This window comes from Bidens hawaiensis, unplaced genomic scaffold (genome assembly GCF_021521415.1).
Source record: "Bidens hawaiensis isolate Kalapana, Puna unplaced genomic scaffold, B.hawaiensis_p1.1 tig00030888_1, whole genome shotgun sequence".
Taxonomy (NCBI): Eukaryota; Viridiplantae; Streptophyta; class Magnoliopsida; order Asterales; family Asteraceae; genus Bidens; species Bidens hawaiensis.
The window spans coordinates 20,059-43,230 of NW_027495180.1; the positions used below are offsets into that span (position 1 = coordinate 20,059).

At 41.0% G+C, this 23,172-nt stretch overlaps 1 protein-coding gene and 2 pseudogenes across 1 annotated transcript; all 3 read left to right on the top strand.

Annotated features, from left to right (window-relative positions):
• Nucleotides 1-7,685: 7,685 nt before the first annotated feature.
• On the top strand, nucleotides 7,686-9,891 carry LOC143581358 (uncharacterized; annotated as a pseudogene).
• Nucleotides 9,892-11,385: 1,494 nt separating this feature from the next.
• Nucleotides 11,386-13,045, top strand: LOC143581359 (uncharacterized). The gene is given in 4 exon segments (XM_077064181.1): nucleotides 11,386-11,659; nucleotides 11,780-11,861; nucleotides 11,990-12,056; nucleotides 12,356-13,045. Coding segments are annotated over 4 exon segments (1,113 nt in total).
• Nucleotides 13,046-15,755: 2,710 nt separating this feature from the next.
• On the top strand, nucleotides 15,756-17,430 carry LOC143581360 (uncharacterized; annotated as a pseudogene).
• The last annotated feature ends 5,742 nt before the right edge of the window (nucleotides 17,431-23,172 follow it).

Here is a 23,172-nt window from a genome sequence, read left to right on the forward strand (position 1 = left end):
TGGTGAGAGTTCCATTTCCTCTTGGAGTCAGAGGTTCGCTGCTCGTTTCCGCGCGTAGTCAACATACCCGCACGGACCGTATCCCTTGTAAGGGTGATGGCCCGCGCTACCGCCTCATCAAAGGTTGGAGGCGCTGCGGCGTTGAGCGGAACCCTAACAACAGGAGGTAACCCAAAGATATACCTCTCGATCTTCTTTTCCTCCGTGTTTGCCAGGTCTGGCACCAACTGGCAAAGCTCGTTGAACCGGTTGTTGTAGGCGTCGATATCCGTTCCTACCATTGTGTGGTTCCAGAATTCCTGCTGCAGACTCTGGATTTCTGCGCGAGAGCAGAACTTTTTCATCATCATTTCCTTCAGTTCTTCCCAGGTCTTGTGAAGAGCAACTTCTCGCCCCAAAGTCTTCACTTGAAGTTTCCACCAAGACGAAGCTGCTTCTTGGAACATGCATGTCGCGTAAAGAACCTTCTGGTTCTCACTACATCTGCTAATGGAGAGAACTGTCTCCATCTTGTCAATCCAGTTGTAGAGCCCAATGGCCCCTTCGGTACCCTTGAATGGCCAAGGCCTACAGGCCATGAATGTCTTATAGGAGCATCCTTTGTCCAAGGCTCCTGATTCGGGTTCTGGGGTCTCGTTCTGACGACCCTGACTTGATTCGGCCTTGCTGGCCTCATGCGTCGCGATCGCTTGCGCGATTATTTCCGCGAGTTCCTCGGGTGTCATGGTAATTCCCTTGGCTTTAGTTGGAGGCATTCTCGCTTTAAAAGAGAATGAAAATATATTAAACTTAGCGCATTTACTCTGAGCACATAATGTTCTTTATCTTTATTCACTAGACACTGTGTGACCCGTGTTCCTAAGTGTGTGTATAGTTTCTTTTGAAAATATTTTCTTTGAAAAATATTTCATGCGATTCCCCAACGGTTATAGTCTAGGTTAAAACTTCTTTTCCTAGTTCGCTATAACCAGTGCTCTGGTACCAATCTGTCACACCCGGCCCTGAGCGGCGGAAACAGCCGGGCGCGCGCGAGTGGGGATTGATAATTAAGCACGGGCCATTGCAAACATTCAAAGTAAGATTTTCATTGCGCATGAAATGTTTAATACAAATACATTACATTGTTTAAAAATTACATAAAAACATCCAAGTATAAAAACTGTTGAAGATTTCCACGCCATATCCCCTCGCGCGGCGGGAACCACGCGCATCGAAGGGATAGAACTAAAATCTTCCAAAAAGCTAGTTTTAGATGTTCAGCGTGAGGTGCTCTAAGTGTGACTCCATGCGCTACTTAGTTATCTCCTGAAAGACACGTAAAACATTTGAATCAGTATAAACTGAGTGAGTTCACAAGTTTTAGTAACTTGATAAATCGTATTGCATCATAATCTTGATACAAATCATTCCGAAACATAATTCTGATAGCATCATTAAAACACATGCTTGGTAAAACATAGTTCTATCAACATATTCTGATAAAATCGTTCCGCGGGTTACGCGCGAACATTTCTGGGAACTGTGCTCGTCTGTGTAAGTGGCGCTGCCACTACGAGCGAAACAAGTAATACTGTCCCGCGGGTTACGCGCGGACACTTCTGAAAAATCGTGCTCGTCTGTGTAAGTGGCGCTGCCACTACGAGCGAATAATACCGTCCCGCGGGTTACGCGCTGACGTTGTGCCGGAAAACAAGGCGCTCGTCTGCGTAAGAGGAGCGACCTCTACGAGCGGGCTCAAACCCATAGTACTGCCCCATGACCATACTAGGCACTCGTCTGTGTAAGAGGTGCGACCCCTACGAGTGGGCGGATCAAACCAGCAGTCCCTACCCTTAGAGTTCCAATGGTAAAGTGATCACTTACTCGAGTTCTAGCGCACATACATCGAAAACCTTAGATAACCGTTCGCATTGCTCATCATGAAATATAATTTAAACACATAATCGCTTGCATAGCTTGTAAGTATACCATGATAAAACATTATTTAAGTACGTGTCCCTCGCCCCGAAAACAGTTTAAAAACAGTGAAAACAGCGAGAATAGGGGCTGTGAGACTCACCTGTGGTTCTTGTTAAGGGGTTAATCGAGATTCGGGTTTTCTTGGTGTTGGCCTTTGAATTGAAGGTCTAGTAACTGGAACGGAATTGAAAATAACGGATGCTTGGGAGATGTTTGGTGCAAGTTGCAGTTCTTAAGAGAGAAGTTTGAAGTGTGTTTTGGGTGATAATTTAGGTTACATATTTATAGGCAAACTCAAGGGAACACAATCCCTTGCTTTAGGGGATTGTAATCTTTTCATATCTAGGTGTAATGATGATAAAGTATGGAAATTATTATTATTTATTTAAGAGTGGAGTAGTGGATAAAAGATTTTGATTTTGATTTGGTCAGGACATGCAGGTCTGGGGTTGGTGAGAATAGGGTGGCTGACAGTTGACTTTTCGTGTTATAGTGTGCTTTTTCAGGTACTTTTGTCAGTGTACAGTAAAAAGTGGAAAATCTCTGAAACACGCTACTGTTTCCTTTTAGGCGGGAGTAATCTCCTTACGTCGGGAGAATAGACTAAGTGTTCTGCGCGTATTACTTTGTGCGCATAGCTTTCTGCGTGAAGGACATTTCTTTGCTGCGGGTAGGTGCGTGACCTTCTCGCAGTCAGGGACATTGAGTTTCATTTGTAGATTCTCCAGGTGGTCTTGGTATTTCAACATAGTGATCAGTTATGTTGAAGTCAATTCCATCTTGGAGCTTCAGACAAACTAGCTCTCAATGTTCCCGCCATGCGGGGAGGTTAGTTCCCTTCCGCACGCGCATAAACGATTTAGGATGCACCCGCCTTAGCATCATGCGGGATGGTCAACTCATTAGACAACATAACGTTAAGGTACATGAAAACATAAAGCCAAAACATTCGCGCATGGCGCATATAACATATGCTCACGCTGGTTCTTAACATGGCGTGCTCGCGCAGGGCGCACATAACAAATGCACGCGCTGTTTCTAACATGGCGCGCTTGCGCAGGGCGCATATAACATAATTACCTAATATTTAGGTTGATTACTTGGTTTAAGGGATTGGGAATTTACCGGGTGTCACAGTCTGTAACCTCCTCGCAAGTCAGGAGCGTTGAGTCCCACTTGTGTGGATTCTCCATGAGGTTTTGGTAGTTTTGAACATAGTGATCAATTATGTTAAAACCACCAATTCCATCCTGGAGCTTCAAACAATGTAGTTCTCGACGTTCCCGCTATGCGGGGATGTTATTTCCGTTTCCGCAAGCATTGCCCAGAAGATCCTTCTTGGCTTCAATTCCCTGCGGAGCGCTAGGTATGTGAAGGGTTTTGCCTTAACACTGTACCCGCGCTCGTCTTACGGTTACTTTACTTCTAAGGTATTCCTGGCGTCAATTCCCTGCGGGTGCTAGGTATGTGAAGGGTTTTGCCTTAACACTGTACCCGCACCCGTCTTATGGTTACTTGGTTGCCGAGGTATTCTTGGCTTCAATTCCCTGCGGGTGCTAGGTATGTGAAGGGTTTTGCCTTAAACACTGTACCCGCATCCGTCTTAAGGTTACTTGGTTGCCAAGGTATTCTTGGCTTCAATTCCCTGCGGGTGCTAGGTATGTGAAGGGTTTTGCCTTAACACTGTACCCGCATCCGTCTTACGGTTACTTGGTTGCCAAGGTATTCTTGGCTTCAATTCCCTGCGCGTGCTAGGTATGTGAAGGGTTTTGCCTTAACATTGTACCCGCATCCGTCTTACGGTTACTTGGTTGCCAAGTTACTTGGCTTCAATTCCCTGCGGGTGCTAGGTATGTGAAGGGTTTTGCCTTAACACTGTACCCGCATCCGTCTTACGGTTACTTGGTTGCCAAGGTATTCTTGGCTTCAATTCCCTGCGGGTGCTAGGTATGTGAAGGGTTTTGCCTTAACACTGTACCCGCATCCGTCTTACGGTTACTTGGTTGCCAAGGTAAGGGGTATTTTCCCGCTTACTTTTGAATCTTTTTGAATTTTTTTGAAATTCGAAGAGTTGGTGAAAGGATAAGAACAGTCCAAACCTCTGAAACGTCGTGCGACGGTTTCTTCTGACTGTGTCAGGACGTGCAGGAAGTTATGGTGACGTGACAGTACATGGTCATTCCAGACGTTTTTTCAGGCGCGTGGGCGCAATTTTTCGGGCGCGTGGCCGCGAAATTAATGGTACGCGTCCTTTCAACAGCTGTTGCCAGCTTGCTTTTTGCCACGTGCCATAGTTTCATTGCACCTTTGATTTCTCTCTCTTCCGCATTAAATTCATCGCATTAATTGCGATTAGTATATAAAGGGGGAGGGGGTTCTTTGTAATCCACACTTTCACTCTTTTCATCTTCAAAACGATTTCCGGCGAATACTCATCTTTTCAGTCGAGCATTCCCTTGAAATCGTTTTCTTCTTTCATCTGCAAGATGTCTTCACGTGATCTCGAGTCTACAGCCGATGACAAGAGTACTGCTGGCGAGTGCCAGTGTGCTTTGCCTGTCGATCTGTATCAGTACGTCGTCAGGAAGTTCATGCTCGAGTCTCTCGAGCCTGAGTTTCCTGAACCCCACCAGAGGGTGTATGATGCCCCCAGAGGCAAGATCGGGGTTTATGCTGCATTCTTTGTCTATGGGAATCTTAGGTTCCCATTGACAAAGTTTGTTTACCGTGTCCTGGAGAGGCACGGTGTGCACCTGACCGAGGTGCATCCGATGGCGATTGCCAAGGTTCGCCACTTCGAGTGGGTGTGCCGGATTCTGGGCATTGAGCCCTATGTTGACCGCCTGATGACCTTCTACTCTTGGAGGTGCATCCAGGGGTGATATACCCTGATAACCCGGATTAAGGGTTTGAAGATTTGCGCGACCGAGCGCAGTCTTCGCTCGTGGAAACGGGAGTTCTTCTACATCTCCGCTCGCGCCATCCCCCTTGCCATGAAATTCAAGAATGGGCAAGCACTTCCCAGCCTTCACGCCTCCAACTACCAGGAGGCGGAATGGTTTGCGAAGATATCCCGAGTCCAATCTCCGGTTTATCGGTTTGCGGAGTCCGGGATGGTGATGTTGGGGATGAGCCGGGTGTGGAAGGATGCGGATGCGCAAAAGATCCCAATCGTCCTTGAATACGGTTCGAACTCTGTTCCTTACGGTATGCTCTGTTTCCCTTTGTTAATTTAGAATTTCTTCTAATCTTCTTTCCTGTTTATTTCAGAGGGGAACGACTTGCAGCCGCTCATGTACCCGCGGGAGGCTGACGGTCCCGCTCGGATGGGTACTCGCGCTCTAGACGAGAACGAGTTGCCCATCCTAGAACAAACGGCGGATCGGTTCGTGGAGGTCTATCCGCTAGGCCATGAGATCCTTAGTGCCAGGCGGCCAGGTAAGGCGCTATTCGACCCTCGACCCCTCAATGTTGAAACCTCTGCTGGAATTCCTCTAATCGTATGTTCTGATGAGGAATCCGCAGATGGTCCTCCGTTGGTGCGGAAGAAGAAGGCTGCCGGCGGGAAGGGGAAGGAGAAGGTGGCCTCCACTGCCGATCCGGTGCCTCGGTCTGACTCGGAGAAAAAAAATATTTTTTTTCCCTAAATTTGAAAATTGCAATTCAATAGAACATTTGAATGAGAATTAGGATACTATTTTATCATTTTCATTCATAATATTCAAATAACTAGTCTATCCATTTTAAAGCTTGGAAACAAAGTAATAACCCTAAAGAGCACGATACCAATAATGCAGTAGATAGGAAAAACGAACATAGCTATAAACAATGTAGTACCACGTATCAAATTTCCTACGTTTCTAATCTAATGTCTAGGTTGACATTGCATCTAGCTAAGTGTGGAATGGGAGTTATGAAACTTAGCTAAGTGTGGAATGGGAGTTAGGAAACTTAGGGTTATTGTTAATGGGTTGAGCCAATGGCTATATATCACAAAAAATAATATTATTTATTCGAATTTAACAGATATCCGAATAATCCGAACAACTCGAAAATTTTTAAAATTCATATCCGAATCCGAATTAGTTATTCGGATCGGGTTATTCGGGTTTTGGTTTCGGTTCGAATTTCGGTTTTTTTCGGATTTCGGATTTTCTAAACACCCCTAATCTGAACCCCACGTGAAATTAAGGCACATGACCATATATAATATTGTGTTATTTTGTTCATATTAATACAATATAAACCATTCTTTAATTAGACATGTTCTTCTCTAATAGTTCGTAGTAATGCACTACTAGAAAAAAAAAAAAAGAAAACTGTAAACAACAGTCGTAAAACTTATATATAACTTTCAGGCCCGGCTATAAGAGTGGGCTGGGAGGGCTCAAGTCCCAGGCCCACTCCTCTTTAGGGCCCAAGGATTTAAATTTTTTTTATATGTATGGTCCAATATGTTTGAAAGGCCCAACAAGCTAAAAAGAAAAAAAAATAATGGTGATAATTAGTGAATTCAATTAAACGCAAGACGTAACTCGTAAGCACCGGAATCGAACTGCTTAAACCTAACTCTCAATCGCCGGACACCGGCTTTCTTCCCTTCACTTTTGAGGCTCTGCTCTTCGCCATTGCCGAGGTCCGACACTTCGACTCAGTCTCCAACACAACCTTGTTAAATTATGCAATTTCTCTTTGCCGACCACACTTAAACCAGGTTAAACATATTATATCTTTATGTTTTACAATTATTAAGCCCTGCTTGCGGTGCGCACATATGATGTATATATGTGTGAACCCTCGTGTGGGCAAAAGTGAAATTGCACTAATTTTGACGTTATTTTACTAATCCGTGAAAATAACGTTAAAAGTGACGGACGGTTAATCAGGCATCATGTAGTGGCGTTGATAGCCGAAAGACAAGGGTACATGCACCGATCAGCCGGTGTCCCGATGATTGAGTGCTATGTGCCTTATGTCCAAGGCTTGATGCAAAACTACTATCGAGCCGGGGGTCTCACCGGAAGCAGCCTCTCTATCCTTATGGGGTAGAGGTAAGGCTGTCTACATCTTACCCTCCTCAGACCCTACCATAGCCTTGCTATTGGTGGGATATACTGATGATGATGATGATGTTTTACAATTATTATATGTTGAATGTTTTACAATTTAGACTTTTAATTTTATACTTTTAGATTTTTGGTTTTAAATTCTGAGTTTTTATTAATTAGTTAATAGTTATATTAATTAGTTTAAAAAATATGTTTTTTATGTTAATAAGTTAATGGAATCAATTTTATGTTCTTTTTATTTTGTAGCTAGACCATTTTGCTAAAAATTTTGTTTTTGTTTTATCGTTATAATATTTATCTAAATTACATTAGAGTTTTTGAGTTTGTATTTTAGGGTCTTTTGTCTTTTATGTCCCAGACCCACTTTTTTATTTTTATTTTTTTTATTCTCAGAGACGACCCTGATAACTTTAATCAAACATGTTCAGATTTTTCCTTAAAAACCGGATATCACATGTTGTAATCAACTCCTTAACTACCCACCGTTATGAATTCCCTTAATAAATGAAACCAAAACACCATTTTAAATAAAGAAAACTCAAGGGCCAAAAGTTATGGCAACGTATGAGATCTCATCTCCTTACAATCCACTTGCTCATGCTGCCATGCATGCTATATAAATAATATTACATCCAAACTCATCCTTCATCCAAAACCATGGCATCCAAAGATTCCATAATCACTAAAGAAGTTGAAAAACATGCAGAAAACAAGATCGTCACCGTTGCTACTGATGACAACACCACCACTAAAGATGTGAAAGATGCAAAAAACAAGATCGTGGTTGTTGCTTCTGATGACAAGGTTACTAGTAAAGACGACTCTGAAATAGAAGCAACAACCACCAAAGTCATTGCTTCCGGTAAAAGTGATTGTGTCACTACAGAACAAAAGGACAAAAAAGAAAAAGGAATTGATTTAGGTATTTCCATGGAAAAACTTAACCTTGGTCCCAAAAAGAAACTACTTGTGCTTCCTATCGGCGGGTTTCTCGTCCACCGAGCCAATCGCCGTAGGCCAAAAACCATCCCCAGAAAACGCCTGCCGGATTTCTCCTCCGGAAATTTTATGAGTGAGTAAAGAATTAATACTATTCCTTTTTTATGTGGGAATCTTTATATTTTTGTTCACTAATGCGTTGATATATATGTTATTATTGTGTCTTTACAGTCTACAAGAGGCCTTTCTGTAAAGAGTTTTTGAAAGTTTTGTTTTGTGAGATTTGAAGTGGGAATTTGGTCTTCTGCTATGGAGTTAGTATCACAAACTATCTGTTTTTTTTCCTTTTATGCACTCATTTTGTTCGTTCGAGTTTAACATAACAAATAAGTAAACACGATAATTAAACGAGTTTTTGTCTTTTTATAAGAAAATATTTGTGTTATTTTAATTTAATAGATAAACGAAATCAAAGGAATAAATAGTATAAATCTAGTATTTTTTTTCCTTATTAATAGTTTGCAAATTTAGTGTTTGGTTACTTAACTAAATAAGATTAAATCTTGTTCATGTTGGACATTCAGTTTTTGTCTATATATGTTGTCATTATTTTTTTCATATACATTTAAATTAATTTATGGGTTTTTTCAGGCATAACATAAGTGGAGTTCTATCCAATGTAATGGGTGAACTCAAAAGCAAGTTGCTCTTTACCTGGGTGAGTTTAAAATCATCATGGTTACAATTTAGACCAGTTCTTGTTTACTATCTACTAATATTATCTTTTAATGACGGTTTGGATGTTTTAACGACATTTTTTAGGATCAAAACGAATGCACCGAGACAGATTACATGTGTTTGGACGACAAACACAAGCCAATGTTCTTTAAAGAACTCAAGCTTATATGGAAGAAGCAATACACATATCTTCCATGGTCCGAAGGAGAATACTCCGCTTCCAACACTTTGTTGATCAGCGATCCTGTGAAAGCCCTTCTTAATCCTGTATCGCTCTTTATACACATCTTTCATTTACTTACAAGACTAATATCTATGTGTGTGTACGCACGCTTGTGCGTGTCAGCGTGTGTGTGTGTTAATGTTGGCACCTTTTTTGATGATATACATGTTTTTTTTTGCAGCCAAACACCTCGATTTTTCTTGCAGATTACAATCCAAGAAATAACCAAAATGATGTTTTAGGTAATCAAAAATTTAAATTTGTTTAGGGGTGTTCATAAACTGTTGAGTCGCTAAACTGTAAAATGTGGAGCAAAATGGCTGGTTTGTTTAATATCTAGTTTACATTCTGGCCGTTTAGTAGTTTGGTTAAGTTTTGAAACATGAAACCGAACCAACCATTTCAACTAATTTGGTTGTCTAACGAATCTTATTATTTATATATATATATTTTTTATTTTTGATTTATGTAATTATATACGTGTTATATCATATATATACCATCTATATTATTTCAAAATTATAGTGCTTGTAGTATTGGAAGGTTAAAAAACCGGTTCAACCATCAAAACCGAACTGTTAAAACTACTAAAGGGGTAAAACCGGCCAAGTGGCCAACCCCTAACCTTATATATGTATTATATCATATATACCATCTATATTATTTTAAAGTTATAGCACTTGTAGTATTGGAAGGTTAAAAATCATCGGTTCAACCATCAAAACCGAACTGTTAAAACTACTAAAAGGGTAAAGCCGGCTAACCCCTAACCTGACCAGTTTTTTGATATATTTGTCAGGTCCAAATGGTGAGCTACGGGCATTCTTGGACGGGCTTGCAGAAGCAAAAGATGTTCAGACGTATGTGAAAGGCCACTCGATCGGGGAGCCAGCAATTACACCGTCTCATGCTGATTGGGACTTTTATTCCGAGATAATCAGTGTTTATGGCGACAACAAATGATCCAAATCATTCAGACAGAGAGCGGTGTTTGGTGTTTGTGTTTCCTTGGTATTTTGATTGCCAGTGTTTTTGGGATTCGGACATAGTACACTGGTACAATTTCATGATCCGAAGCTTCTGCTTATGCCTTATGTTGCATCAGTTAATAAAAATTAAGTTTAATAAATTGTGGTGCATGAATGATGAATACACGTTTTCTTTCATTAATCCATGAATTTTATTAATAAAAATTCATTTAAAACTTAGCGGAAAATCCCAGTAGTATTTTGTAACTTATAAGACCATTTCAATAATTTTGAAAATTGGGTGTCACCAGTTCATTACAACGGAAATATAAACGACTAATAGTTTCTATTATATTGCACAAATAATTATGAAAGTGAATTATTTATCTAAACCTAGTCTCGCTTGAACTCCATGCTAATATCATCGTTACTAGCCTGAAAAATGGTACACTATCAGTTTCAGAAACAATATTAACTTATTAAAGTTGGGTAACATAAAAAGTTATAATAATTCATAGGGTTTGAATCAAATACAAATTAAATTAACGTGCTAACTGTGATAATCAAGTAGTATAATTATATATACACATTATAATTACACTATGATGTAATTACATATTACATTACTTTTATATATAATTACATTAATTGATTATTACCGGTAACACGTTAATTTACTTTGCACGTTAACTTTCCCCATAATTCATAAATGAAATAAATAACCATATTATAACAAAACCACTATTCTATTCAAATAATTCCATAGAATTGCAAGTTACAATTCAAGCAATACAACATATTCAAGCACGCATCCTAAGGTCGTGCCTAGATTTCATTAAGCAATATTATCTTCTTTATTTTTTCATCGTATCGTATCAATCTTTCTCTTATCATCTTTCATCATAATCTTGCTTTTTATAAAAAAAAATAAATAAATGAGCTGGCTTGGTGAGCTTTAATTTCGTGAGCCTAGCTAAAACTCAACATTTCAGGTTGGTTGTATGAGTCAAGCCCAGGCCCTACCTGACTCAATTCAGTTGCAACCCTTGTTGGTTAGTTAACCAGTTGACCAAACCTAGCTAAATATGGGAAGGGGAGGTTTGACAACAATGAATATTAATTACCGTATAAACCATTGTCTAATATATAGTTCATGTACATAATAATACTTGAAAAATAAATGTGAAACCGAGCTATATATAAACAATTACAATCATAAAACTTAAACTTTATTTAAACATCTTATATTTTTTCTTATAAAACAATTATCACATGTTTTAATCGACTCCATAAGTACCCGTGCACCGTTATGAATAGCCTTTATAATAAATGAAATCAAAAGTTCAAAAGACCATAATAATGAAAGAAAACTAAGGGTCAAAACTCAAAAGTTATGGCAACATATGGGATCTCATCTCCTCAAAATCCAGTTGCCTATGCTATAAGTAACATATCACATCACATCAAAACTCATCATTCATCAATAACCATGGCATCCAAAGAGGAAGATGTTGTGAAAGATGCAAAAAACAAGATAACGGTCGTTGCTTCTAATGACAACAGCTTCTGTAAAGAAGATGTTGAAATGGAAGCAACGATCACCAATGTTGTTGCTTCCGAAGATAATGAAAAGGAGATGTTAGGTGTCTCCATGGATAAGCTTAACCTTGGCCCCAAAAAGAAGCTACTTGTGCTTTCTATCACCGGCTTTCTTCTTCACCGAGCTCATCGTAGTCGGCCAAACAGCACTCTAAAAGCCGAAAGCATGATTTCCGTTTAGGAAATTATAAGAGTGAGTGAACATTATTGTTCACTTTTGGATGTGGGAGTCTTTATATTTATTGTTTACTAACACGTTTATATGTTATTATGTGTATATACAGTTTACAAGAGGCCGTTTTGTCAAGAGTTTTTGAAGTTTTGTTTTGAGAGATTTGAAGTGGGAATTTGGTCATCTACTATTAAGTTAGTATCACAAAATCTATATATAATTAATGTTCTTTTATCGATCTGCTCTTTATTTTGTTACTGTTTGCATATAGACACTCATTGTTATTTCTATATATTATTAAAGTTATTTTATTTTTTCTTAGGGATAACATTGGTGGAGTTCTGAGCAATGTTTTTGGTGAACTCAAAAGCAAGCTGTTGTTTACTTGGGTGAGTTTAACATCATCTTGATCTTTTCTTTGAACGGCAAAGCAAAGAACGTTTTATTAAAAAGACGCCAAAGTAAGACGCAAAGATCCGGTTATAAAAATGCACAAGTAATATGTTAATGAAACATGTTATTTATTTCTTTTTTATATATATATAGAGGTGTTACAAAGACTCAACTGAATAACCACGACCAAAAATATATGTTAACTTGCATTACTCTCTATATTATTCATGCAACACTTGTATACTGTCTATTATCTTTTATTTAATATGTTTTTTGTTTCAACTACTTTTATTAGGATCATAACCAATGTACCAAGACAGGGTTCATGTGTTTGGACAACAAAGACAAGCCAGTGTTCTTGAAGGAACTCAAGTCAATATGGAAGAAGAGTTTTAATGGAGCATACTCTGCGTCTAACACGTTGTTGATCTCTGATCCTATCAAGGCTCTTCTAAATAGACATTTTTGTTGATGATAATGTGTTTTATTGCAGCCACACACTTCGATTTCTCCTAGGAATTATGATCCTAAAAACAAGGAAGATGATCTTTTAGGTCCAAACGGCGAGTTAAGGATATTTTTGGACGGGCTTGTGGATGCCAAAGATGTTCAAAGTTATGTGAAAGTTCACCCGATAGGGGATCTGGCTATAACGTCTTCTCATGTTGATTGGGACTACTATTCCAATATAGTGCGCGTTATGAGCACCAGGGATCAACCCAATCAGCAGTCAATAATTAACCAGCCCACGGCCGAACCTGCAGTTATTGAGCCCTTGGCTGAACCTGCAACTAATCAGCCCATGGCTGAACCTGCAGCTAATCATTTCATTCCTGAACCTGCACTTAACCAGCCCGTGGCCGAACCTGCAATCAACCAGCCCATGGACATGGACAAACCTGCCATTAGAAGGAGCACCAGGCCCAGGAGACAACCAATGTATTTAAAGGATTATGTAACAGATAATAAGAAATCAGTCAAATGAGAGTGAGAACGTTTGTTACGAATATTGTTATGGAATGTTTCCTTTTCCTTTTATCTTTTTGTAATTCTCTTCTCATCTTTTCCATAACTTAATTAAGTATTCTCCTCATATTATTCTTTTGCATAGACCATAGTGATTGCTCACCACTACAATTCTAATGGAATTGGTACCACGTATCGAACACGAACTTGTTAATTTGGCTAACACCCAAGCACGAATATTATTATTGAGAAACTTCACAAAACTCAATTACTCATTACAGTCTCTAAATCCCAAAACAAGGGTATTTATAATCTAACCTATCATGTTTAGACTGCAATTGGGATTGCTAAGTAATAGAACATGATAATTATTATACTAACAATTAAATCTGAGCATATTTAATTGTTTATAATTATCCACTCCTTAAATCATGTTACTTAACCTTGCACGCCAAGTATCGTTTATGACGAAATTCCCAACAATCACTCCCGGAATTTCGAACTCGAAACCGATAAGCCTTCAACTCTAAATAATTCCCGCATCTCCTTGAATTTGATTCTCCCAAGAGCCTTCGTCAAGATATCGGCACATTGCTTAGCACCACTAACATGCTCGACACTAACTTCTTCACAATCAACATATTCCCGAATGTAGTGAAACCTAGATTTAATGTGTTTGGCCCTTCCATGGAAAACTGGATTCTTCATGAGAGCTATCGCTGATGTATCGTCTGGAATTTCCTTGTCGAATAACTCACTTATCAATTCCCTTAGCCAAACCGCCTGACACGCGGCTGCACTTGCCACCATGTACTTTGCTTCACATGATGAGAGTGCGACTATACCTTGTTTCTGAGAGCACCAAGTAATTGGTGAAGACCCAAGATAAAATACGTGCCCCGTAGTGCTTCTGCCATCGTCTTGGTCAATGTTTTGGCTATTGTCACTATAACCAACAAACACGCTTTTCCCATGAGTATAAGAAATACCAAAACTGAGAGTACCTTGAATATAACGAAGAATTTGCTTTATAAGAGTTGCATGAGATTTTGCATGTACCGGCTTACGACTCCGACCGAATACGCCAAGTCAGGACTAGTCTGTAAAAGGTACCGGAGACACCCGACAATCTTTCGATATCTCGTAGCATCAAAATCTTCTTCATCTTCAAATTTAGAAACTTTTATACTCGGATCCAATGGAATTTGAGTAGAATCGCAAATCTTCATTCCCGCTTCAGCTAAAATTTTCTTCGAATACGCTTCTTGCTTGATTTTTATCCCATCCTTGCTTTATGAAACTTCAATTCCGAGATAATAAGTTAGCTTTCCCAAATCTAACATCTCAAAGTTTAAAGCCATCTCGCGCTTAAACTCCATTATTAAGTTTAAATTGGAACCTGTCACAATTAAGTCGTCAACGTACACATCGACTATTAAAAGATCAGTTCCAATTTTCTTTCGGTATACCGGCTTGTTCTTGCGTGCACCGGTGAAACTTCATATTTAACAAAATACCGTTTAGCTTTGTATTCCACGCCCTCGGAGCTTGCTTAAATTGTATAACGCTTTGGATAATTTGTATACTTTGTGTTCTTCACCCTCTTTAACAAAACCAAGCGATTGAGTAACAAACACTTCTTCTTTTAACTCGCCATGTAGGAATGCGGATTTGACATCAAGGTGACGTAATTCCCAACCTTCTTTCGCTGCGAGAGATAATAATAAACGAACCGTTTCGAGTCTAGCCCCTAGTACGAAAACCTCGTCAAAATCCATTTGCCTACTCACTAGACATGGCTTTATAAGATATAAAGAATGAGATTAAAAAACAATTAGCGTGTGCACGCTTTTTATCCAACTCCAATCTCCATCATTATTCATTGTCGACCACGTTATATACCCTTAATAATTTTGTACAAAATGAATCTAAAATCTATTAGTTATTTTGGGTTTCACCTAACTCAAATCAAGGGTGTTTAGTATTCAAAGCGTACTAAAAATTTGATTTGAATTGAATGCCAATTAGGTTTTTAATTATTCGAATTCAAATTCACTAACCCAATTTCGAATCCAACCCAAATTTCGAAAATCGAATTCAACTTATGTGTTTTATTTTATAAATAAATATTATTAATGATCTATTTATTTTCAGCTTTTAAATTTTTTAAAGATCAAATAAATCTATTCAATTATATAAACTTTTCAGCTTTTATTAATGATCTTTATATTTTTATTTATTATTCACTTGTGGCCTAGTGGTAAGAGGATTGGGTAATGATTTGAGTTAGACTTTGTGCAAAGGTTGTCATTTTGAGTCTCGAGCCCACCCAGATTTTCGTCCACTCGTGTGTACGCCAGAGAGTTCTTCTTTTGTGGTGACACGTGTTGACAGCTAGCAATAAGGTTTCTCAAGGGAACACCCAAATCAAATTCTGAAGTCATCGTGAGCATGGTTAAGAAAACATAATCTGCTCAAAACGGTATAAAGAATTAACGAGGCTCTTCAAATTTGAAGTGCGCGTCGTTAAAAAAAATTATATTAACTTATCAAATTTTATTCAATTGTTTACCCACAATTCAAACACCATTTTAATAATTTCATTTCATTTTTTAATAGCAAAGAAACTCAAGAGTCGAAACGTACGGTTGGTTAAAAGAAACTGTTCATGAGATCCAACATCTCCTTAATTTAAATCTCAAAACAATCTCATACTTCATTAAAAAACCATGGCATGCAAAGATTCCAAGAATCTCGATGATTCTGACAACACTGGTCGTGTCAGTAAACAAGAAGATGGAAAGGTAACAGGAAATGACTTAGGCATGTCCATGGATAAACTTAACCTAGGTCCCAAAAAGAAACTACTTGTGCTTCCTATCGCCGGGTCCTCATTTACCGGGCTCATCATAGCCGGCCTAACAGCAACCCTAAAAACCGCCTTCCGGATTTCTATTCAGGAAATTTTAAGAGTGAGTAAACAGTATATATATTGTTATTCACTTTTTGGTGTGGGGATATTTATATTTTTGTTTACTAACACGTTTATATGTTATGTGTATATATATTTTACAAGCGGCCGTTTTGTCAAGAGTTTTTGAAGTTTTGTTTCGAGAGATTTGAAGTGGGAATTTGGTCATCTGCTATGGAGTTAGTATCATAAATTCTTTAAAATGTTCTTTTATTTACTTGTTATTTTTGTTTGTTTAAGTTTAACCGAACAAATAAATTATAAGCACGGGTACTTAAATGAATAGATTTATGTATTCTGTGTTAAGAAAATAATTTTGTATGAGTTTGTTAATTTTATAGATGAATGAACATTAAGGAAAGAGTATAAGTGATAACATTCATGAAAAAGTATAAATATTATTTTACAAAAATAGCTTATCATAAAAGTATATTATATAATTTTTATGTTGTTTTTTGTTTTTTGTTATAGATGTATTGTAAATTTTATATACGTATGGCATATATGTGAGCATTTAGTTTAATAGAATGTAAATGAAATGTTTATCAAAAGGTTTATGATTTATGAACGGTTTTTTGGTATGTTTACATATGTTATTAAATTTGTTTTGGTTTTTTTTTCAGGCATGGTGGAGTTCTGACCAATGTTTTTGGTGCACTCAAAAGCAAGCTGCTGTTTATTTGTGTGAGTTTAACATCACCTTGATTATAAAGTGATTATACGAACTAATCTACTACTAATCTACCTAATTTTAATGTGACAAAGTGAAAATGTATATGTATTCTCTTGATGAAATATGTAATTTACTTTTATAAATATATAGTGTTACAAAGGCTTAAATGAATACTCACAATCCAACCAATAAATACCCAACTTGCATTGATCTCAATATTATTCACTGTAACACTTGTTTGCCGTCTAATCTTACATTGAAGGGTTTTTTTTAGGATCAAAACCAATGCATCAAGACAGATTTCATGTGTTTGGACAACAAAGACAAACCAGTGTTCTTAAAAGAACTCAAGTCAATATGGAAGAAATACAATGGAGAATACTCTGAGTCTAACATGTTGTTGATCTCCGATCCTGTGAAGTCCCTTCTAAATCCTGTATTACTCTATATATACTTCATTTATGTACTTACAAGATGAGTTATATTTTTAATGTTTTGGCACCTTTGTTGATGATATATGTGTTTTGTTGTAGCCAAACACTTTGATTTCTCCTAGTAATTATGACCTGAAAATAAGGAACAAGATGCTTTAGGTCCAAATGGCGAGGTAAGGATGTTTTTGGATGGGCTTGCTGATGCTAAAGATGTTCAAAGTTATGTGAAAGCTCACCCGATAGGGGATCCAGCTGTAACCTCTTCCCATGCTGATTGGGACTACTATTCCAAGATTGTTTGTTTTTTTTGGCAAGAAAGAATCTAATGCACACTAGAGCGTATATGACTCATTAGACCAAAAGGGTTTTTTGCGATCTGTCTACCAGTTTTATCGTCTTTTTTTTTTATAAATTTAGACATGGAACAGTTAGGATTTGAATATTTTTGCTTCTAAGTTTGGTTGCCAAGTTCATTACACTCCCAAATATGTGTTCATATTGGATTTCAAATCGAACCGAAACTGTTTAAAATTGGAATCTGAAAATGTTTTTCTTATTGGTTTTGGAAACCTAACTTTGTACCAATCCGATCCAATAAAAAGTAATGGTTTGGTTTTTTGGTCTGAACCAAAAACTAAACCTAAGTCAAATTCAGTCTCAAATTGAGTTTGAACTTCTTAATTTCTGTTTGGTTTGGTTTTTGGTGTTGGAAAAAGAAAAACCAAGTTAGATTTTGAACTTCCTTAATTTGGGCTGGTTTAGTTTTTGGTGTTAACCAAAATAATAATAATAGTAATAATAACAGAACAATACCGAAACACCAAGCTGAATTTAAATTTGGTTTTGAAGTCCCTAAGTTTGGTTTGGTTCAAAATTTTGGTGTTACCAAAAAACCTTCAAACCAAATAAACCGAAAGCCAAATTAAGCACTCCTACTGCTTACTCTAGCTATTATGAGGTGAATAGTAAACACACGCTTTGTATTCGTTCAGAGTTTCGATGTTGATCAATCGGTTAAGGACTCATTTAATAACATAACATTTTGCCCTAAACATAGGTAAAGTTAAAGTAGTGGTGGTGAAGAAACACTAACCGGACCCCCGACAGATTACTGGTAACCTGGGGGGTTGGAGAGATGTTTCCCACGAGGGGTTAGACCCTTGGAAGATGGTTCTTCTGATAACCTGCAAAACAGACACCGTGAGCTCGTCACTGAGAAGGGGGGGGTTCCTCCTTGTGACCACCCTCCGGCGTGAGAATCAGACTAGATTGCTCTTTAAATATAAAAGTATATTAAGAGATTGCTAGAGCAGATATCAGGTATAATATGATGATAATGTAGTAAGGTATGATAAGATCAGATGGTCATACCATTTGTGGTATTTATAGCCGAAGGTAGGTTTCCAAAGAGGTATGGCCGGCTGCAACAGTGTGCCTGTTCCACCAACAGTAGCCTACGCACGTGCCCTGCTGGTAGTTGGTGGGTAGGTAGCGGCTGATAGTGACCAGGCCTGCTGTATACTATTCCTGTTCCACCAACTGACGGCTACGCACGTGGTATGGCAGTAGTTGGTGAGTAGGCAGCGGCTAATAGTGATACAGTACAGGAGCATGCTGCTCGCCATACTGTATCAGTGAGCTGTCGTATCTCTGATCAGATCTTTCGCCCATACCTCGTCAGGTACAGTAAAAGATCCTTCAGTATACGGACTGGCTTATTTGGGCGGGAGTATTCCCCCTCCCGCCTCAGTGCGGGATTGCTCCCGGCTTGGCTCATTCCTTCAGGTGACACTGAATGATCGAGAGCTAAGTGCCTTGTGCGTGTAGCCATGCTGCGCGGGTGGCCTTCCCTAATGGCTTGTATCCGAGGCTGCGGGGACAGGCGGAGTCCTTCACCATTGGGAGGCATTTCCTGCGGGACCAGCTTGCGTACTGCGCGTAAGGACGTCACGTCTCTGAGCATGGTTGGTCCTGCGGATCCAGTTGGTCTCTGCGCAGACGTCCCTGTTTAAGGTGAGTCTTGCGGGTCCAACTGGGCTCTGCTGGGACCTACCTCTTCAAGTCCCTCCAGTCCAATGTTCTTCTCATGAGTGTTTAATAAAGTGAGGTGAACTTTTGGACTTGAGCAAAGGGTTTTGAAAAGGGTTTTGTAAGGTTTTCCATGGGGATTCTTTCCGCGGAAGTCCTTGTCACTTGCAGAAATGCCCGAGTTTCCTGCTTGGTCTTTGGGTATGATGCGGGTAGGTCTGTAACCTCCTCGCAAGTCAGGAGCATTGAGTCCCAGTTGTATGTATTTTCCATGAGGTTTTGGTAGTTTTGAACATAGTGATCAATTATGTTAAGACCACCAATTCCATCCTGGAGCTTCAAACAACGTAGTTCTCGACGTTCCCGCTATGCGGGGATGTTATTTCCGTTTCCGCAAGCATTGCCCAGAAGATCCTTCTTGGTTTCAATTCCCAGCGGAGCGCTAGGTATGTGAAGGGTTTTGCCTTAACACTGTACCTGCGCTCGTCTTACGGTTACTTTACTTCCAAGGTATTCCTGGCGTCAATTCCCTGCGGGTGCTAGGTATGTGAAGGGTTTTGCCTTTACACTGTACCCGCACCCGTCTTATAGTTACTTGGTTGCCGAGGTACTTGGCTTCAATTCCCTGCGGGTGCTAGGTATGTGAAGGGTTTTGCCTTAACACTGTACCCGCATCCGTCTTACGGTTACTTGTTCACCAAGGTTTTCTTGGCTTCAATTCCCTGCGGGTGCTAGGTATGTGAAGGGTTTTGCCTTAACACTGTACCCGCAGCCGTCTTACGGTTACTTGTTTGCCAAGGTTTATTTGGCTTCAATTCCCTGCGGGTGCTAGGTATGTGAAGGGTTTTGCCTTTACACTGTACCCGCATCCGTCTTACGGTTACTTGCTTGCCAAGGGGTAAGGGGTATTTTCCCGCTTACTTTTTAATATTTTCGAATTTTGAATTTTGAAATTCGAAGAATTGGTGAAAAGATAACAGTCCAAACCTCTGAAACGTCGTGCGACGGTTTCTTCTGACTGTGTCAGGACGTGCAGGAAGTTATGGTGACGTGACAGAACATGGTCATTCCAGTCGCTTTTTCAGGCGCGTGGGCGCGATTTTTCGGGCGCGTGGCCGCGAAATTACTGGCATACGTCCTTTCAACAGCTGTTGCCAGCTTGCTTTTTGCCACGTGTCATAGTTTCATTGCACATTCGATTTCTCTCTCCTCCGCATTAAATTCACCGCATTAATTGCGATTACTATATAAAGGGGGAGAGGGTTATTTGAAATTCACACTTTTCACTCTTCTCATCTTTAAGGCGATTTCCGGCGAATACTCCTTTATTCAATCGAGCATTCTCTCGAAATCGTTCTTTTCTTCCTCTGCAAGATGTCTTCTCGTGATGCTGAAGCTATAGCTGACGACAAGGGTACTGCTGGCGAGTGCCAGTGTGCTCTGCCCGGCGATCAGTATCGGTATGTTGTCAGGAAGTTCATGCTCGATCATCTCGAGCCTGAGTTTCCTGAATCCCACCAGACCGTGTACGATGCCCCCAGAGGCAAGATCGGGGTTTATGCTGCATTTTTTGTCTATGGGAATCTTAGATTTCCATTGACTAAATTTGTTTACCGTGTCCTTGAGAGGCACGGTGTTCATTTGACCGAGCTGCACCCCATGGCGATCGCCAAGATTCGCCATTTTGAGTGGGTATGCCGGATTTTGGGCATCGAGCCCCATGTGGACCGCCTGATGACCTTCTATACCTGGAGGTGCATCCAGGGGTGGTACACCTTGACGACCCGTATTAAGGGTCTGAAGATTTGCGACACCGAGCGCAGTCTTCGCGCGTGGAAGCAGGAATTCTTCTACATTTCTGCCCGCGCCATCCCCCTTGCCATGAAGTTTAAAAATGGCCAAGCGATACCGAGCCTTCACGCCCCCAACTACCAGGAGGCGGAATGGTTTTCGAAGATATCCCGGATCCAATCTCCGGTTTACCGGTTTGCGGAGTCCGGGATGGTCATGTTAGGGATGAGCCGGGTGTGGAAGGATGCGTCTCAGGTTCCCATCCTTCTCGAATACGGTTTGAACTCTATTCCCTATGGTATGTCTTGTCTTTCTTTTTGATACGCGTTTGTCTTCTAACTGTTTATTCTTTCAGAGGGAAATGATTTGGAGTCGCTTCTGTACCCGCGGGAAACCGACGGTCCTGCGCGGATGGGTACTCGTGCTCTGGACGAGGGCGAGTTGCCCATCCTGGAGCAAACGGCGGATCGTTTTGTGGAGGTCTATCCGCTGGGCCACGAGATCCTGAGCCACCGGCGGCCAGGTAAGGCGATATTCTTTCCTCAATCCCTCAATGCTGTACCCGCTGCTGGAATTCCTGACCCGTCTTCTTCTGAGGAATCCTCAGATGCTCCTCCGTTGGTGCGGAAGAAGAAGGCTGCTGCCGGCGTGAAGGGGAAGGAGAAGGCCTCCACAGCTGATCCAGTGGTTCTATCTGACTCGGAGTCAGATAGTGAAGAAGTGGCGGGGAAGCCCGGTGGTGAGAAGACCACTGCTCCGGAGGCTACGACCGTTACCTCCGGAGAACCAACGAAGACAACGGTGACCGGTACCAAGAGGCCGGCTCCATCGGGTTCCTCCCCGCCCGTCCGTACGTTCAGGGTCAAGAAAACCCGTAAGTACAATTATAATGTCTGTAAATTTATCACTTCATAAATTTATCTAACACTTTCTTCTTTGTGCAGGCGTGGATGTTGACGCATTCCGGGGTGAAGCGCAGAGGAGTACCCTTCCGCCAATGACGGTAGGCTTGGTCAGCCTACCTGAGGCGTCGACCCAGGTGCCTGCGTCTGCTTCCGCTGGTTCAGTTGCTCCCTCTGAGCAGACTGTTCCAGCTGAGATGACGTCACCGCCGGCTGTGAGTGCGATTTTTACAGCATCCTTCACAGAGCCGGCGGTTACTGCTGCTGCCAACGAGGCGGCGACCGCGGCGGCGACCACAACGGCGACCTCGGCGGCTGCCACCATGCCCGCGCCACCGGCACCGATGGCCGGACCATCAGGTACGCGCAGGGCTTCCCGCCGATCATTGCCACCTTCCCGTCTGCCTGACCTGTTGGATGGATTTCCTTTAGGTTCAGGTGATGGGTTTGGCGGCTATCGGCCTGTCATTGACCCTACAGGTGCGTAGGGTTCCTTTCTTTTCTTATGTTTTTTATCATCTTTTCCTTACTGCCTTTGTTTCTTTTGCAGTGTCGGATTCCAATGAAGTGTATGTTCCACGATGGAACATACGCCGAGGAACAACCCTTCGCACACCTGTGGAGTGCGTGGACTGGGCTCGCCACGCTGCTCCTCCGGGTGCGTTGGGGGAAGCCATGGTTAGCTACCAGGAGGGTAGGCTAACTAATGAGCTTCGGGTTCTCCAGGCCCGGATGCAGCCGCGCGTCGAGCTGCTTTGTCGTGAAAACGACAAGTTGAAAGCAGCTCGCGCCAAGGACATATCTGAGGCGCGTGCTCTTCGGGAGGAGAACCAACAGCTGGCGGCAGCTGCCGCCGACAAGGAGAAGGCCTTCAAGGCCCTCGAGGTTGAAGTTCAGGCGCGACTCGAGGCCCGCTCCAAGGCTGCCCAAGCTGTGAATGAACAGCTTCGGCTGGCCAGGGAGACTGCGCGAAACGCAACCGAGAGGGCTGCCAAGGCTGAAGCCGTTGCTGAGCCTTTGCGTGTGGAGAATGAGGAGCTCAAGGCCAAATTAGAGGCTCTCCAACGCGCTCATGATGCCTTGGCAATGGAAGATGCCAAGAAACTCCAGGAAATCCTGGACCAGAGGGGGGTGCTTGACCACACCGAGCGGAAACTTAAGGGCGTCGAAGAGGCTGCCGCAAAGGAAGTTTTACTTGCCAACCTTAACAAGAGCGAAGCCGAACGCGCCCATAACGAAGCTCAAGCTGCCCTCCAATGGCTTCTTCGAGAAGCGTTGCCTCAGGTATGTTTAGTTTTACGCTTTTCTTTTGTAAGAAAAGGTTCTAATACTTGTGTTTTCTTTGTA